The sequence below is a fragment of the Watersipora subatra genome, chromosome 10, assembly GCF_963576615.1.
Source record: "Watersipora subatra chromosome 10, tzWatSuba1.1, whole genome shotgun sequence".
Lineage (NCBI taxonomy): Eukaryota > Metazoa > Bryozoa > Gymnolaemata > Cheilostomatida > Watersiporidae > Watersipora > Watersipora subatra.
The window spans coordinates 14,685,340-14,703,527 of record NC_088717.1 but is presented as its reverse complement, the minus strand read 5'-3'; the positions used below and the strand labels follow the sequence as shown (position 1 = coordinate 14,703,527).

At 36.3% G+C, this 18,188-nt stretch overlaps 1 protein-coding gene across 4 annotated transcripts in view; it reads right to left on the bottom strand.

Annotated features, from left to right (window-relative positions):
• LOC137407373 (kinase D-interacting substrate of 220 kDa B-like) overlaps positions 1 to 18,188 on the bottom strand; it is a 56,352-nt gene that overhangs the window by 7,964 nt on the left and 30,200 nt on the right. For 2 of the 4 annotated variants that reach the window (XM_068094006.1, XM_068094010.1), the window contains exons 7-26: positions 17,371 to 17,469; positions 16,642 to 16,740; positions 15,856 to 15,954; positions 15,200 to 15,298; positions 14,345 to 14,522; positions 13,537 to 13,701; positions 11,878 to 12,057; positions 10,538 to 10,697; positions 8,583 to 8,728; positions 8,100 to 8,221; positions 6,937 to 7,128; positions 6,135 to 6,248; positions 5,916 to 6,053; positions 5,432 to 5,590; positions 4,608 to 4,812; positions 3,970 to 4,135; positions 1,803 to 1,981; positions 1,347 to 1,427; positions 1,009 to 1,090; positions 339 to 450 (exon numbers count right to left, since the gene is read on the bottom strand). In XM_068094006.1, coding sequence (XP_067950107.1) covers positions 339 to 450; positions 1,009 to 1,090; positions 1,347 to 1,427; positions 1,803 to 1,981; positions 3,970 to 4,135; positions 4,608 to 4,812; positions 5,432 to 5,590; positions 5,916 to 6,053; positions 6,135 to 6,248; positions 6,937 to 7,128; positions 8,100 to 8,221; positions 8,583 to 8,728; positions 10,538 to 10,697; positions 11,878 to 12,057; positions 13,537 to 13,701; positions 14,345 to 14,522; positions 15,200 to 15,298; positions 15,856 to 15,954; positions 16,642 to 16,740; positions 17,371 to 17,469 — 2,775 coding nt within the window. The remainder of the gene's footprint in view (positions 1 to 338; positions 451 to 1,008; positions 1,091 to 1,346; positions 1,428 to 1,802; positions 1,982 to 3,969; positions 4,136 to 4,607; positions 4,813 to 5,431; positions 5,591 to 5,915; positions 6,054 to 6,134; positions 6,249 to 6,936; positions 7,129 to 8,099; positions 8,222 to 8,582; positions 8,729 to 10,537; positions 10,698 to 11,877; positions 12,058 to 13,536; positions 13,702 to 14,344; positions 14,523 to 15,199; positions 15,299 to 15,855; positions 15,955 to 16,641; positions 16,741 to 17,370; positions 17,470 to 18,188) is intronic. The other 2 variants (XM_068094007.1, XM_068094008.1) reach the window with 2 other exon arrangements.

The following is an 18,188-nucleotide window of genomic DNA, read 5'->3' as shown; positions in this document are numbered from 1 at the left end:
CTAATGAATTTCATGCCCTTTCTAATATTCAAGTCGAGTACCTTACACTTCATAATAAAATGACACCATTTTCAACATATTTAGACAATGTTAACTTTAGAAATACAGAGAAACTAAATATGATAAAGAAGGACGACTCCCAAAGGGCACTGCTAAAAAAGAATGCAACTGTCAAGGGAAGGACCTACTGAAGAAGACAACTACCAGACAAGTCAAAGTACAAAGAAAGGTAACTATAAAAACAAGCAACTACAAAAAAAACAGCAAAAGGTGACAACTCCAAAAAAGCTAACTTTGAAAGAACATGACTGCGATAGAGTAATGATAAAATCCAATACCTTGGGCAGCTTCTGCCTGCGCTCTTGGATAGCAAGAACAGGCTGATGAGGAAGGACATGAGGTGAAAAATTGTTGTACGCGACTGGTTGAGATTGTGGAGGCACACCGATCCTAAAATATGTATAACACGTTTATGTAACTGCGTCATCTGGCTAAGAAGATATCACTAGCTGTACAATGATCACAGAAATTTTCTTTCTATCACGGTTTTGATACCTCTAGCCATAAACAAAAGGATTAAACTTATCATGCCTGTAACACGACAAACTACCCTTAGGATCTGATGTCCCTCCTGACACCATGAAGAGCTGTGTGAGAACAGTGCCTTTAGTCTGTGTGTAGGCCGGGTAAATACTGATAACTCAAAGCTTACAGATGCAGCGGTATAATCATTAAAATACCACACCAAGAAACTCAGTTTACCATTAACCAAAACCTGTTTACTAGGCATTGGAAGCGAACACAGAGGGCACTGAGACTACTCTGTCATCACTCTATTACTGCTATGGAATGGAAACAGTGGCCTGCTTAAGCATACAATGTTTTTTTTTTCGAATCATTTGACTATGTGCGCAATTATCAGGCCACAAATACTAAAAATTGCCCCAAAACAGATATGCTTTGTCTGCCGCTGACGAAAGGAGCTCCAGCAAAGAGTAGACAACTTACCTAGGTTGAAGATAAGTGTTAACAGGAGTTCCAGACAGCCGCATGCTTTCAGGCAACTGTAACTCCGCATCTCTCGATTTATCTAAAGAGAGAATTCCTGAGTTGATCAGAGATGTCACAAACTTAACAAGGATTATAGGATGAACCAATTAGACTATTATAATACAAGTCGCGAGGACTCAAAAAATATTTTTCAGACAAAGTGATGATGACCTTGGGGCTGAGCCACCACCTGGAAGGAAGCGCAAGCTGAGGAACGGGATGAGGAAGGCATAAATAATGGAAATGACTGGGTACTCCAGGAACCAAACAGCGCGTATTCTCGACAGGAGTATCACCTAATATCGACAACTGCTGGGTAAGTGATGCTACATCACTCGCATAACCCAGCTCGTCAACCATTCTCTTGAGATCATTTTCTGCAATACCACGCAATGACAAGTGATATTCTGAAATGTAGGAAACTAGGGAAAGTAATGCAACCCACAATCGGTATCAATTAGTTTTCTTTTTCTGCATAGCTGTATATGCAGTGATTCTGCAACACAAAAGAATGTACACTGGTGCAACGCAATTCATAAACATTTATGCTGTAATGAAGAATGCTAATGGCGTATCATAGCGATACCCCGGACAGCGATCCCGCAATGCAAAATGCGGCATAAGATTACAAAGGTCATTGTGCTGCAACATTGACATCGACAGTGCGATGCAAGATATGCATGCATACAATTTGAGTCATAGAACGATAACATAGACATCAACACTACAAGATGAGATGAGCCAAAACTGACCTTTAATAAGTTTCCTAAGGAAGGGGTCAAGGTTAATAGTGGCAGGCATAAACTTCTTAATATCATCGACACTCAGCCTTGGCACATGTGACTTTAGGAAAGTTGTAAACTTCCTTTCATTTCTGTCAATATCGAGCAATGGCTCCACTTCCCGCAACAAAGGAATCCTTTCTTTTACACTGAAAAAATAAGCAGAGAGATACCTACGTGTAGTAAAGTTGAAAGAGGAAACAACAAACCTACTGAAGAACAACAAATATATTACAACAAATTATAAGAAAGTGCTGCGAGATAGACCAACAAACTTGTGTACATGGAAGGTGCAGATTCATTCACCAACTAAAGAAGTCATTGGCTAAACAATTTGGAGTTGTCAACCTCTGCAGAAATAACCCACCACTCTAGAAAAGGCAGAAAGATGAACTTGCACAAAATGTTAGTAAATTCTATCAGAAAATATTTTTATTTTTCTATCATTTGCGATTGTTTTTAATGTTTGATGTGATCTGACTGTCAGGATGTTTCAAGATTAAAATCGACAAAACTTGATGGCAGTTAAAATGATCAGATCAAGCAAAAGTGTGACGAGTATTATGTCTATACAGTCATACTTCGACTTACGAGCTTAATGCGTTCCGAGACTGAGCTCGTATGTCAGTTTACTCTCATGTTGGTGCAATTTATTGATATATAGAACAATCAAATATATATTGAATGGTTTCCATACTCTAGGAAATGTGATTAATTAAAATGTACAATTAAATACATACAATAGCAGCTAACGCTAGCATTTGCCAGAGAGGGAGAGATAAGTTATCCTTCATTACAACAGTTGACTTTGATAAATTTGGATTTTATCAAAGTCTTAAAAGACAAACTTAGAAGCAAATCTAAAAGCAAACTTTCATTTTTAACTTAACGTAATTAAAATGTCGTCGGCGTTCATAGTTTTAAGTTTCTCGCCGATTAGCTAATTTTTCCTTTGTTTCACTTTCACGACTAGCCGGCCGTTTTAGGAGAAACCTATATAAGGACATTTGCCTTTGTCGCCCTTTCAACATGTTGGGTTAGGACGAACACAGGTGTCGTCACTGAGGGTTAATACACGACCACTCGCCAACTTATCTGAATGTCTATATTTATAGTTTTGATAGATAGCACCGGCCTTTTCACATAGCATCGTTTCAGTTACGCTGTCACTGGCCAATATTTTGTCTTTTATCCAATGCTTGAGCAGTCCCTCCATCAGCGGTCGTGAAGATCGATGCGCCGTTTAGAAACTATGGTTAGTCATTTGGCAAACTAAATGCCCTAAATATAATCCTTCTATTTGATAATTGTGGATGTATTTCTGTCATATTGCTGAGCTAGCTCAATCCCGCATACACATTTCGCATATTTTTCAATAATTTTCCGTTTAATATCAATTGTTATCATTCGCTTTTTCTTTGCATTATCTTTCATTTTAATGGCAAACTTTCGGTCTACGCACAGTACTTTCAATTCGCATAATTCTGCACTGAAAATCGCGCAGAAAAAACACGATACAAAAGTATAACCTGAGCAGTTGAAAAATACAGAGTGATGCTGTTCTCATAAAAAAAACACCTCCGACATACTTGGCAACTAACTCACATGCTCATATCTCAAACATGGCTCGTATGTTAGTGCTAAAACTTGCTTAAAAGCTGGCTCGTATTTCAAGTTTCTCGTACATTGGAGCACTCGTAAGTTGAAGTACTACTGTAGTGTGCAAAGTGATTGAAAAAAACGCGGAATGTTGCAACTTGAACACAATAGCCGATGTCAACTATAGCAACTAGTGATGTCATTTCCCATATATTTTGCTTCTGAACATTTTAACCGCAACCAAGCTTTGTTGATTCTAATCTTAAAACATCCTGGCAGTCGGATCACCTCAAACAGCAAAAACAATCGCAAACGATAGAAAAATACTAGTACTTTCTGATAAAATCTGCTAAAATTTTGTGCAAGTTTATCTTTGAATCAAAAAACCCAAAAATGTAAATTATTACTAAATTGTTCGCCGGCTGAATGTTAGTGCAGATCCATGAATGTGTCAATATCAAAAACCATGCACAATGAAACGAGCTTTACAACCATTACCATGAAAAATAAAACAGCCTAGTAGTGGTGCAGAACTCACGTATCATATATGGAGAGTAAGGAAAGATTGTCATCCAATTTCCCCTCCATCTCCTCGTAGTACAGAAGTATCCACGATGTTCTATAAGGCCATTGCTCTGTGATATTTATCCAGGCTGAGAGCCGATACCAGTTAAAATCTATATCATTCGCTCTCAGCAACCGACCTATCAGAAGAGAGAATACATCTTTAGTTCTACTAATTGGGGCAAGGAAAAGGAGATAATACGTGCTTTGATAGTGCTATTCTTCGATATCCCTTCAAATAACTTTTAAATTATACAACACCTCAATGTGGGACACATGGCATAAAGGAAAAAGTAACCAACTTTAGACTCATGGTTCTAAGGCTTAAGTTTTGTGGTAAACTCAATTAGCTTAGCCTAGTTTTCTAGCCTTCATGATTGATTGGGTGAACAGCAATGACATAAAATCTAAGTCACGCAGTGATTAACAAATATAATAGGAATAAAATCAGCAGCGTCTCCAATTATGCACATCACTTCCAGCTGATGGAAACAAGAGATGCTACCAAAAGCTTTGACACTGTAAACCGCAGATCATACATCTATGTAGAACATGGACATACATCTATGATCAAATAGAACATCTGCATAGAAGGAAGTGAGTTGTACTAACCAGCCATCGCTATTATGTTCATAAGACGTCTCATGCTCCGAGGGTTGATGTCAACAAAGTAGTCGTTCTTCATTAAACCCTTAGGCATATCAGCTGCCAGATGGTGCAATGGCTCCAAGCCTATACTCTCTGTCACTATACTACGTCTCCGCTGAGGTTCGAGAGATACGGTAGAGGAGACGACTGAAGCCGGCTTGTCGATACCCTGTAAGAACATTCTAGAGAATTGCAAGTAAGAAGTGATTTCATATACAAGAAGAACAATAAAATAACGGATACCGATTGCTTGTCTTCTTTTTTGGAATTTGCATACAGCAATGCAGTAGTTTTAGATTAATATTAGGGCAGAACAGACCTGTAAAATATCTGAACCGTTGTTGAAGAGTTAAGCCTTTTATGCATGTGAGTAAATGCATAAAACTTGAATAGTTGAGAAAGAGAGAAATAATAGGGCGGTCGTAGGTCAGTGATCGTAGGTCAGCGGTCGTAGGTCAACGGTCATGGGTCTGAGCAAAAGCTTATGATTAGTAGGTCAAGGGTTAAAGTCACACAAAGGCACTTTGGTGGTGTTAATGCCAAATCTCATGAGGAAATTGTCACAGTAAATCCTAAACCAGAAGAACGACCATTTGCAGTGGCGACCTCTCATGGCAAAACCAGAAAAATATATCATCGTTAAAATCTTTTAGGGTTATTATTAACAAAACCATATACAGATGCAAATGAAACACTCGAGATACATGTATATGTTCCTAGGCCACTTTGATTAACAATAATGCCATAATTAACATAACATAACAATAGCACGCATGCAAGTCAGGCACCTTATACTTGGACTGTGATGGAGCATTTTGCCATTTACGGAGTTGTGCACTCTCGCTTGGAGTATACATTCGTGGCAACCCATGGTTCTGAAGGTAGAAGGGAAGGTGAACTATGTTCCGCAGGTAACCATATCCATTGAGACTCTGGTCCCTCAGCGCCTGCAAAACCAAACATGCCACTCTTAGTCCCATTTTTGATTGTAAAACAAATTGTTTCTTTCAAATCACCATCAGAATAGCAAACAGCTGAGCAAATGCCTCCAAAAGATTTTGTGGCAGCGCCTGGTTAAAAGCTTAATTCGGCTAACTATAGAGAAATAAATGTAAAAGTGGAAATACTAACGAGTGTGATAAATTGAACGCAAGAGCCACAGCATTAATAGTTTATAAGAATGATGGCTCACATATAGACCAGATCAGGTGTTACAAACAAAAGTGTGTTGATACCGTTCTTTTATTACAACAAACACAACAAGTGGAGTACCTGCAACTGGTTAGCCTCAATTCCTTTAATGATGACATGAGGATCCAAGGCTAGAAGAATTATAAATGGAGAATTCTCAGGAATGATGAGGTTAATAGCATCTAAAACCTGCAAAAATAAACAGTAAATTCCTAAGGGCTAATCTCACTCTCGTAACCATAGTAACAACTACAGTGATAGCTGAAAGCTAAAGATGATGTAACGGACTAAATGGCTCACCTGTAAAACTTTGCCCTGCTCGCAACTGTCTAGACCATCTATAATAAGCACCAGTCTTGTCTGCAAAGACTCATGCCTGTCCATGCTGGTCACGAGAGTAGAGAGTTGCTGCACCTACCGATAAAACAATACCTGGTCAGTACGGGTTATGCTATAGGCGCCCAAACCAACCTCATCACCGAGGCTAGTTGATCAGCAAGAGTCAGACAGCACTATGCAGGGTGTAGGAGCAAATATTCTTTCTATGGAAAACATTGATAAGAAGCATTATACAGGTTAATTAATTTAAATACACATACGGATAAATTGCAGTTGTTTGTATACTATATATTTTTTTTTAGTTTTTAGTTTCATTTAATTACTTTAGTTGATATTTATTAATCATAGTTATTGATAAAAGGTATATGACTTTTATTATGACTCCAAAGTGCAATGCAGATTCTTCTAATGGTAATGCATCAGTGAAAAAAAAGGCTGTCATCATGGAGGTGAAACTAGATATTAATAAAATTACAGAGTAACGCATTCAGATGTTCTGAATTACACTAAAATGTGAGTTACACCGCATCATAAAAATGTATCAACTTCGTAAATCGAGGACCCTCTGTATATTGACTATGGATTACTATTATTATGTTATATTTGTATTTTTTATTATTATCATAGCTAATATTACCGTTGGTAATGTAGGGTAATAGGTACTACACACCACTTGAGCAGTCTCAGCTGTGGGCAGGTTACCTAGCTCACATACCTAACTCTCAACATCAAATTAAAACAGAATTATCTCCCTCGCACTTACCTCCTCTTTAAGTACATTCAGAAAGTTGTCACTTTTGCTGACATCTAAAGACTGAGAGGCCTTCATTGTTCTCTTTTTAGGTGAGTTTGCATAGGCGGCTATGGCTCTCCCACAAGTGGGCACTGAGAGGAGAAGGGCAAGAGCTACTATACAGATGAGTACTAGCATGACTATGTTGATCTCTTGAGGATTCTAAAATACGGCAGACAATTGGGTAAGTATGCAGAAGAGTGCACTAGATAACTCTATAAAAAATCAGTAGAATAACCATAGATCAATAATCAGTAGATCTAGTGGTCTAGAATGCTTGACAGGGCTAGGGTTTAATTCTCAAAAAGGCGTTTTTGAGAATTTGAAAACGAGAAAAAATCAGAAACTTCATTTGTCGCCATTTCTTTGCGGTGGGACTAGCCATGTCTAGCCAAGATCACGAAGCCAAACAACGTTCTTAAAAGCATGCATAGACTCTGTACGCAGTAAGCTGTGTGCAGGCATCATACTCCATCTTGGAGGATTGATAAAACTTGCAAAAGCATCAGATTCTCGGAATACAATTACAATTGAGCAGCCAGTCTTCAATTTGTTCACAGCTATAGCTAGCTTTCAAAGAGAAAAGTAACAATGGCTAAGATTTTGGATCTTAAAACTCATTTTTTTGATAAAACAATCTACAAGCGTGTATACAGGATGATCCATTATGCCTGTAGACATTACATAAATGTCTAAAAAAAGTTTCTTTCATTCCCTCTTCTTTCTTGATCTTAGAGGATTACACATGTATGAAATGAAGTGCCATGAATAAAACCATACATTGAATGCGTCATTTTATGATTTGAGTGATTCTAAGCATGTTATATCATGGGAAAACAAATGAAAATAATATGACATAAGATGACTGCTATACTGAAACAAAACTTTAAATAATAACTTCTAAGCTTCATACCGCTTGTGGCAAGTAAACAGAATCCCAATACACAAATCTTTGAAAAAAACTAAATATTTTGAGAAGTCAAACTTTTTGAAAAACATTCAGTTTTTTATGCACATGTTTTATTTGTTTACAAGAAAAGACGTATTATGATGTTTTTTTACTTGTATAACTTCCTGCCATGATTACAATAAAACTGAGATAATAAAAATACAAAAAAGAGGAGACAACTCACATTACTGAAGGGAGGTGGATATGCCCAGAGAAGAGCTATAGCGGTAATAAGACAGACGAGAATGAAGATGACGATTACAATATATGGTATACAGCAGAGTTTCTTAAACTTCTTCCTTTTCTCTATAACACAAGTAGCTATAGTACAGATTGACTGAACAGATCGTAGAGTGTAACTTGATATAATACAGCAGAACACAACTCTAAATCATATTTGTATTGCTTACAGCGCCCAAAACCACTCGCATATTAAAACTATAAAACTTCATGTTTAAAAAGCAATTCAGAAAGTTTTCAGGATCTGACTTGTATTTTACGGAAACCTTAACAATTATATAAGCTGTGTCCATCCGTCTGTTCGTCACCAGGCCGACAGGTCAGGAAAAAAGGTTGCTTTCATTGGGTTTCAAACTTATCTACTTATGGCTTAGTAGACCGACTACCATATTCCTTTCACCTACACAGCAATGCACAAATAACTCACCTTTGTCTGACCCAAACACTTTATATAGCCTTGTGACCATGACACCATAACGCTTCTCGAGGGCATCAAACAACGACCCAATCATTGATGCCAAAGACTGCTCTCCTCCCAAGCTAGTCAGCTTCGTACTATTCGCGAACACAAAACTACAAACAATGCAAGGTCAATGTCACAATGGTAGCAAGTAAGCAGACATATTCGATGTTTCTGTGTCTATACTAGAAGTCTGTCCTGGCATAAAAAAATCAAAGTTGTTGTAACTTAGCTATCTTCAAACCTGATTCTGTGCGTTATGATAATAAATTAGATTGTTATATGATGAGGAAACTTGAATGTTAGCAAAAGATAAAAAGATAATAAACAGCTATGAGTGAGCTCGGCTTGCTTTCACTTTTATTGCCAGTACACTCTCCTTTCCCTTCTGTACAAAGAGTTAAAGCCCATGCATCACCTCATTTAGACTGATAAACAGCGATGTGCAAAATTATGGCAACCCGTGTTTGCCGCTAATTAAAATTGAAAGTCATCTCAGCTCTAAGCGCATAAATCTATACATTATTCTAAAGCTTAAAAGTTACTCTCAAGTTTACTGTAAGTCCTGAGATTAGAGCTCAGTCTAGGTCGGAACTCTTTCTAGTCGAAAAACAAAAGATCTTCATTCATCTGGATGAAAAGATTACACTTTAAGCTTTAAAATGATGTATAGATTTATGTACTTTAAGCTAAGCTGAGATGTGGGATGAGCACATCTTTTAATAAACAATGAACGCAGAGTTGCCACCACTGTAGTTGTTATGCACACCACTGTAGTTGATATGCACACCACTGTAGTTGTTATGCACACCACTGTAGTTGTTATGTACACCCTTGTAGTTGTTATGCACACCACTGTAGTTGCTATGCACACTGCTGTAGTAGCTATTTTCTTTATATAATAATTATTATTATTTGACAAAAACCAAAATGTAAAAAGAGAAACTTCCAAATAATGAAGCTAACATGTACTACTAGCTACTACTATTAGACTGAGTGTGATAGCTTTCAGCTAACCTACCCACACTACATCACTGCATCCACTAGTTCTACTTCTCATGCAAACAACATACGAGGGAACGCAGACAGATGTTGAGAAAATATTGGATGACTTGCCATGCATATCAAGCCAGAGGCAGGTTCCTACCTGAAATCTCTCTCATAACTGGAACAGCCCACACAAGTGTATGTATTTTATTAGTTCAAACATTAACTTCAGGAGCAATTTGTATTATTTCATTTTCTAGAACCCGCTACAATGAACCCCGAAAGAACATTCCACACATATAGTTGTATATAGAAATGTTTGACAGCAAATACCATGAACCACTCGGCGAGAAGACCTTCTAGATAAACCTGCATGAACTGCTAACTAAATAATAAAACTGCGAAAAAAAACTTGGTCAAGTTATTGATTTATTCAAAGAGGCTAGTGAAGGTGTGCATGGTTGCATTAGCCAGCTACTAACTACATCTACTGACTATCACTACTAGAAGAAAGTCATATCCATATTTGGTCATAATAGGAAAAACCTACAGAAGGACATACAGCGAACTACCGCTGTGTAATAACACTTACGGATAAATATAGTGCTCTTGTATGGCTAACTATTGTTATACGGTAACCATTGTAATATATTAATTTTGAACAAAATCCTAAGTACAAGATTGCATATATTTGTTTCAATGTTTATTATATTATTGCATTATATTATTAATCGTGCAGATTATATCAGTAGATAGTCATAAGCCAAATTTCTTTGTCAATGTCATTGCTTACCAGTTATTTTTGTTTCACAACTTGTAACCTCACAACAGATTATGATGTCTTTCAAATCCCTTTACCAACCTTACGGGAAAACCTAGTGTGACTGCGAGGTAAGCTCTGTTAAGACAAGTGAAAAGTATAATAGCCTCAGTACCTGATAGAGTGACAGAGAGTATCATCACTCGTCTCATAAGGACGGTTGTAGAAGAGCATATAGAGTAATAGCCTGAGCTTCTGCAGTTTTTTAGCAAAGGAATGGCTGATATAAACAACCCAGTCCCATCCTTTCTTCTGTTCAAGGCAATACAGTGCAGCTATAAACATATACAAATACATTTTAAATAAAGTTAAAAATGCTATCTTGCAACTAAAATGTAAAATAACATTACACTGATATCGATTGTATGTAGGAACATTCACGTACACATGCGTATACAGATATAATTATAGATCAGAAATGGGTAGCCAGGCTATTAAAAACTAACTAATCTAATAGTAATTGTACAGTGCTCAACATAATAGAATAAGAATAATGATAATTGCAAGTAACTATAAAATTTAAAATACTAATAGCACTCATCTGTTTCGGCTACTATAATTTCTTTGCTTGCAATTTCTTGATGGCAAATATGTATACAAATAAATAAATAGATAACTATCTAAAGGCATAAATTTAGAAATATCGTAAAACAAAGAAAGAAAATAATGATATAGCATAAATAAATAAATCTACATATAGATATATTTACATATTACCAATTTGTATCTATATATATATATATATAAATCTCAGGGTTTGTCTTTTTGTTAAACCTTGTGTCCAGTTATAGAATCAAAAATCTAGCAATGAAAAGTCCACAAAGTACTAGATTTATTTTTAGGACTTGCAGATCTAGAAGTGGCAAACTTAACCATGAAGCTACAAGGAATACAATGGAATCTTTGGGCAAATACTCATTACATTGATTAAGCATAACGAGTATTAAGCTGGCCCAAATGAGGGTATTGTTAAAGTAAAGATTTTGATTTTGATAAAGATTTAGCTTTCCAGGTAAGTTGCCCAAATTCATTAGGTATTTATTCTATTACCTGTGCAATGCCTGGCATTTGGCTAGTAGATGTATGTATATTCATGCATTAAAACAATGTGTGTCCATGAAGATAATTGTACATGACTATTTGGGTACTCGTTGGCATGATATAAACATAACTTAAAACAAACGTGTATCATAGATTGACTTGTTCAACTGACTAGAAAGCATGTTATACATGACAATAAGGCCAACTTTATCGAGAATAATGTCAAGTGAATTAGTCTTCAGACGAAAATACAAGCAGTAAATGGAGAATAATAGCTTCCTTTGCAAGTGCACAACATGGTAATACTGTACTAGGTCAACTAGAGGATATCAACCAAAATAAAAACTATGACTCAAACAGTTCTCGAATCACCAATATAACTTCTCTCGTAAGTCGAGAGGTAAAAACGCTTACCTTGTAGCACATAGATGAGAAACAAAATAGAGAGTCCGACACCGAGGCCGACCTTCCAGCCATAGAAACCGGTGAGCAGCAGCCCGATAATAAGAGAGATGCTGAAGTTAAGGAAGAAGATAAGGGAGGAAAACTGGAAGTAGATCTGTGGTGACTGTTTCATATAAGCCTCCATGTCCTCTGCAAATAACAGAAATCAGTTGCAGGCAGGCTAAGTTCATAGTAATCGTTTTTAACAGCAAACCATCTACATAACACATGAGGCAATAACTTCTTAAATAACACATGAGGCAATAACTTCTTAAATAACACATGAGACAATAACTTCTTAAATAACAAATGAGGCAGTAACATCTTAAATAACACATGAGGCAATAGCTTCTTAAATAACACACGAGACAATAACTTCTTAAATAACAAATGAGGCAGTAATATCTTAAATAATACATGAGGCAATAACTTCTTAAATAATACATATTTAGGAAGTCAGGTTGGATTAGAGAGTCTAGTATGTTCTCCCAATGAATCTGATTTACACATAGCAGAGGTAGAAATCATGTGACAGGAGAAGAATTGCAAAATTCCATGTTTTACTGACAAGTATTACTAGAACTGAGCTATTCCTGAAGGCACTATGAAACTGCTGCCAGGTGCAGCAGAACCAATCACACATCACCTTTATCCTATCCAATGGATGACTGTGAAAGATTGCCAACAGCTTACTAACAATATGCTTGTTTCATTGTGACCACTTGACAATAACCATCACTCCAAAATATTTCATTTTAGGAGCGATTACGATTAAAAACAATTTTATAACAAAAAGCTAATCAAAACTTCCTCAGCGATAAGGCACTATTCTTATTGGCTAATACAAGCCTTTTCAGATGCTCCATAAATGAAAACACGCATAAAAACTGATATTTGCAATTTGATAGGTTAAAACAATAGACCATCTGACCTTTAGAAACCAGGATCTAAACTAAAGTCCACTGATGTTTTAGAGAAATATGATTTTTATGTTGAGCTTAAATTAAAATATCACATGGTCATAGTATAGGGCTAGCTAATTAAAGCTTAAGCTATGACATAACAGCAAACATGACGTAACATTAAAAAATTCGCTTTTCAAACAATGAATAGCATCTCAAAATTTATAAAAATGAAAAAAGAAGGAACAGGCGATAATAATAATAAAAGTAATAACAACCTGATGATGAAGACAGCAGACAAACTAAGTCTGCATCACAGAATTCCATCAAATTAAAACCATTGTCACTGAATAAATAGATCTTAACTTTATTTACGCCGGTCAATGTTGTTTGGAGCAAATAAGACCATGAAACATAAAATAAAAGTAAAATTAAATAAAAAAAAATAGTAAAGTAAATTATGTGCACAGAAAGAAAAGGCTCTTTTTGCATAATTTTTGTTTTATTAATAAGATGTTGGTGTCTAGTACGAGGTGAAGTATTTTTTTTGGGAAGTAGGAATGTAATGGATGGTCAAGTGGTTTGGAGACTCGATTTAAATATTTTAAACAGCAAATATCTAAAAACACATTTAGCTCCTCAGCATTAAGGGCATTTAGACGCTGGTTGTAGCTGCAACCAACACAACCTATCGCTGAATTGGTATAACTTTCCAACATCACCATACCTTTAAGCTTGTTAAGCATGAATGACTTTCCACTGCCCCATTTGGCAAACAGTCCAACGGTCATGGGCGTGTTGAGCGTAGGGCTAGAGAGTATGTCAGCGAGAGATGAGCTATAGAGAGAGTATCCAAGTTGAGACTCTACAGCTTCTTGTGAATTCAATGACCCTGCGTGAAAAATACTTATTATCACCTTCTGCCAGAATGCGAATCGATCATTGCTAACTTTCGAAGTGACAAACTAACAGTATATTAATTGTCTATGACTCAGTATAGAAATGGCTCACCAGTTTGCTGAATTAAAAAAAAGAAAAAAACAATCAACATCCTTTCTAATTATGTTCCAAACGAAGCAGCTAACATAACTTCTATATGTGCACTTACTGAAGCCTACTGCTGTCAATGCTAGCTATCAAAATTATCTACTAGAAATTGTTGCGACAAAACTAATTATCTTACCATCTCGTCTGTGGCAAAAAATTTTCCATGCAAAAGCTTCTACAAAGTAATGTCATGAGCGATGCTCAAGTTTACCAACTGAGGTAGTGACAACAATGGTACAATAACTCCAAACTGATTATAATATCTATTATCACTATGATTATTATGTTACATTGACAGAATATTAGCTAAACCTGGTAGACTTTAAATAATTTCCCAATTTTTTTCTTTACTAATAAGAAATTAATTAGTAGCTGAAAATCTTGTTTAATTTTGGTTTTCAATTCTGAAAATCAACTAAACCTAAACTAACAGCAAATAAAAATTACAAGGAATTATATAGAAAATGTAAATGCTATTAAATACTCACTAGCACCAAATATATGAGAGAGGAGGCTGCGTTTGTGCCCACTATCGATGCTGTACGGTGTCTCGCCGCACTTGTTGCTCACATAGAGATACCGTGAGTTGGATGGGTTCTTCAGAAGCAGCTCTAGCATTCTTCGATTCCTGGCCCGCATCGCTATATGTAGACTTGTGTCTCCTTTCTATGACAGAGAAGTGGCGACATCCAGATTACATATACAACAAAACAGCCCATGAATGGTAAGAATAACATTGGTATAACAACTCCAAGATTGACTAGGTCTCCTATACGCATAAGCCTATCCGGTACTACTAATAATAACATTAGAATAACAATTTAACATTGTGATAACAGCTCCACGATTTTCTAGATTCTCTACATGCAAAAGCTTTATACATGTACAGTGTAGGTAGTAATAACTCCAAGATTGACTAGGTCTCCTATACGCACAAGCCGTTCTAGTATAATTGCTAATAATAACATTAGAATAACAACTTAACATTGGTATAACGACTCCAAGATGGACTAGGTCTCCTATACGCACAAGCCGTTCTGGTATTGCTAATAACAACATTGGATTAACAACTCCAAGATTATCTACATGTAGATTATGTCAGAAGTTTTTCAGGTACGAGTAATGATAACTCCAAAATTGACAAGGCTATCTATAACGTCGTATTCTCTTAAACATTCCCGTGCCACTTAGCACCATTGCTCTAATCACACAAGTAGTTGTATTTCACTATCACATTGCTACATTCTCAGACTAAAACACTTTCAGTGAAGCAGATAATAGCAAGGATAGTAAAAATCTGAAATTTTAATAATTAATTTACAATTCAAAGATTACAATCTTACAGAGTCTGCAGCTGACACCTTCGCACCTCTCTCTACCAGCAGGTACGCAACCTCACAACTCCGGTTTCGCACAGCACGCAAAAGTGGTGTGTTTCCCTCCTACATATAGACGGCAAACACTTCATTATTAACAATTGGAAAGTGGGTAAATTGAATAGGAAACAGCTTTTCTTGTAAAACAACATACTTAGATTGAGCCCTTATCCTGCTTTGTAGGACCACTATGTTGAGGGCAATTTTTCTGGTCTGTACAACTATATGGCAATGTAGGAGTTGTCAGCCCACATTGAAATAGGAGAGAGAAGCTTCCTAAATGAATCGCTAACTCATAATTCAAGCTCAGAAAAACAAAAAATAGAATCTAGGTGTTGTCGTTGTGGATAAGCAACCATACACATTACAGGATACACATTAATGTCATACAAATCAAAAAGCTAGTCTTCGGCAGAATTCTTAGAAATAACTTGTCATTTCTCCAGGCTTTCCTTTGATCTAGAAAGACTGACAAGTAAATGGACTCGTGAGACAAATGCAACAAATAGCACCTGGCCAGTGACCCGAAGCAATAGCAATTCATGAGATGTCCCTCATTGCTGTATACAACTTGCAGCTAGAAGTAGCAGTGACAAATAGCAGCTAAGCTAAAAATCAATTACCTTATCACTGATCTCCTTGTTGGGGTCAGTAGTAAGAAGGATTTTCACAAGAGAAGCATTTCCTTTGTCTACAGCGAGGTAGAGGACTGTCTTACCATCCTATAACAAACATGAACACGCCATACTATAGTTTCCTAGAAACGAATACAAGATACAAAAAAAGTCCATCTGCCGAGTTCACACATTCTTCACGTTTATGTTGAAAGTTGTTTTTAAGTTTTTTTGACAAGTGAAATACTTTGAATACCACAATTAAATTTAATTACTGATATTTTTCAATATTGACTAATAGTGTATTAGTTAACATTTATTAATTAATTATTATTAATTATTAATTATCAAACAACTATTAATTAATGAGCGAACCATGCCAACCCATATGTGTTAGCACATAGAAATGAATCACAAAATACAGAGATGGCATACTAACAGGATGCACATGACCCTTCAATGAACTTTACTAAAATTATGAAACATTTAATATTTGAGCTAAACCATAAAGTCTTGGAACCACTTATATAAGTGAGTTTTAAGCTTTCCAATTTTGAAATTCAGTTTCTTAATTACCCTTTTAGATACTAAAAGGAAACCTAAATTAGTTGTGATTAGATCAGGATCAAGAACATGAGCACTGGACATGACTCTCCATACAGGTCAATCCAATAATTTGGCATGAAATTAAATCTGATATAAAAGTAAATGAAACAAGCAACTGTTCTGTCAGAGAATTTAGGCAGATATGGTTACAGCGGAATGATGGCTTTTCAATCATGACAAAAGGCTAACCTGTCCTTTGGCATCAATATCTGGATTCTTCCGCAGCAGCATTCTGATGATGTCAGCATGACCTCCTTTGGTGGCATGGTGCAGCACGGTGTCTCCGTTCTATAAAAGTATCATGATTATCTGATAATCTTATTTATAGTTCTGTTGCTACTTTATTATTTACATGATGAAATTCTTGTGTTTTTGAAATTTTTTTTCATCCTTTCTCCTAAAAACAGTTTCATTGTTGTAGCAAATAAGTTTTTTTGATATAGTTCCTCCACTAGTCGTATGTACGTATGTACGTATGTACGTATGTACAAATGTATAACCTTTTATTGTCATTAGTAATGATCAACAAATGATTTTTCATTACACGCCAAAGCAAAAATGAGAAGACAGAAATCAGGAATTATTGAGTCAAAAGTTATTGATTAAAAGCATTATAAAAGTTGGAAATCTAATAGTATTGCAGAGAAGTTGGGATAGTGAATTGTACATTGTAGGTTGTTGTAACAAAGTTCATAAATTGAAACATACGATGGTGGATGTAGTATTATAGTGTCACGGAAAAGAAAACGATGTTTAGCATATTTGCGGAAGGGTATATACAAATATTCTGGGCAGAATGCTGCTGCAGCGCAACTTTCACAATTAGCTGTATAAGCTTTGAACAGCGTATGATGCCACCATGCGACCACGGAAACATTGCGCAGGAAATGTCAGTTATATAACTTTAGATCAGCTCACCTTGTCTGCTGTGTTGAGGTAAGCACCCTGGTTCAGCAGTTCTATAAGGATGTCATCATATCCTGCCTTAGCTGCCAGAGCTAGAGCTGTCATCCCTGCCTGTGACACACAATAAGAGTTTCTTACAACCTGCAAACAGCTCCTGGTCCCCTCAGTAGGCTACACCGCAGTTTGTGTCAGCAGTTAACTTGATGTTTTTTAGTAGATACTTTTTAACCGCTAATTCGGCACGTAGTAGCAGGTAGTAGCAGGTAGTAGCGGGTAGCAGCGCAATAAGGCTCACTCTTCCACAGAACTTAACTGTCAAACATCTTTACGTGGTACACCCTGGTTTGTGTCAACTAGATGTTTTGTGCTTGGTGGTACCAAGATTCTTTTTAACCGCTCATTTGGCATGTAGTAGCAGGTAGTAGCATAATTAGACCCAGTCTTAAACAGAACTTTACTGTCAAACGTTTTTACAGCGTATTTTACTTAAATTTGATTCATTTGTAGTGAACCACCAGAACTAGAAACCACCAGTTTGCAAGCCAGACACTTTAAATCATGGGGGAAACGGCGTAGTTTGACACGTACCAATGTCTTTAGACACAATACTCAATGTGTTTTCCTGTCTTAACACAGGGCGTTATTCAGTTCTGATGTTAGCTTCATATGATAAAACAGTTGTATGTCGGAGCAAATATCACCATACGATAACACCATAATTTGATTAATTCGCTTCACAGTCCAAAAACCAAAGTCAATTCTCAGCAAATGTCGTAGGTAATTAATTACACATGGCATTAAAACAAATGATTATATATTTAACTATGTAA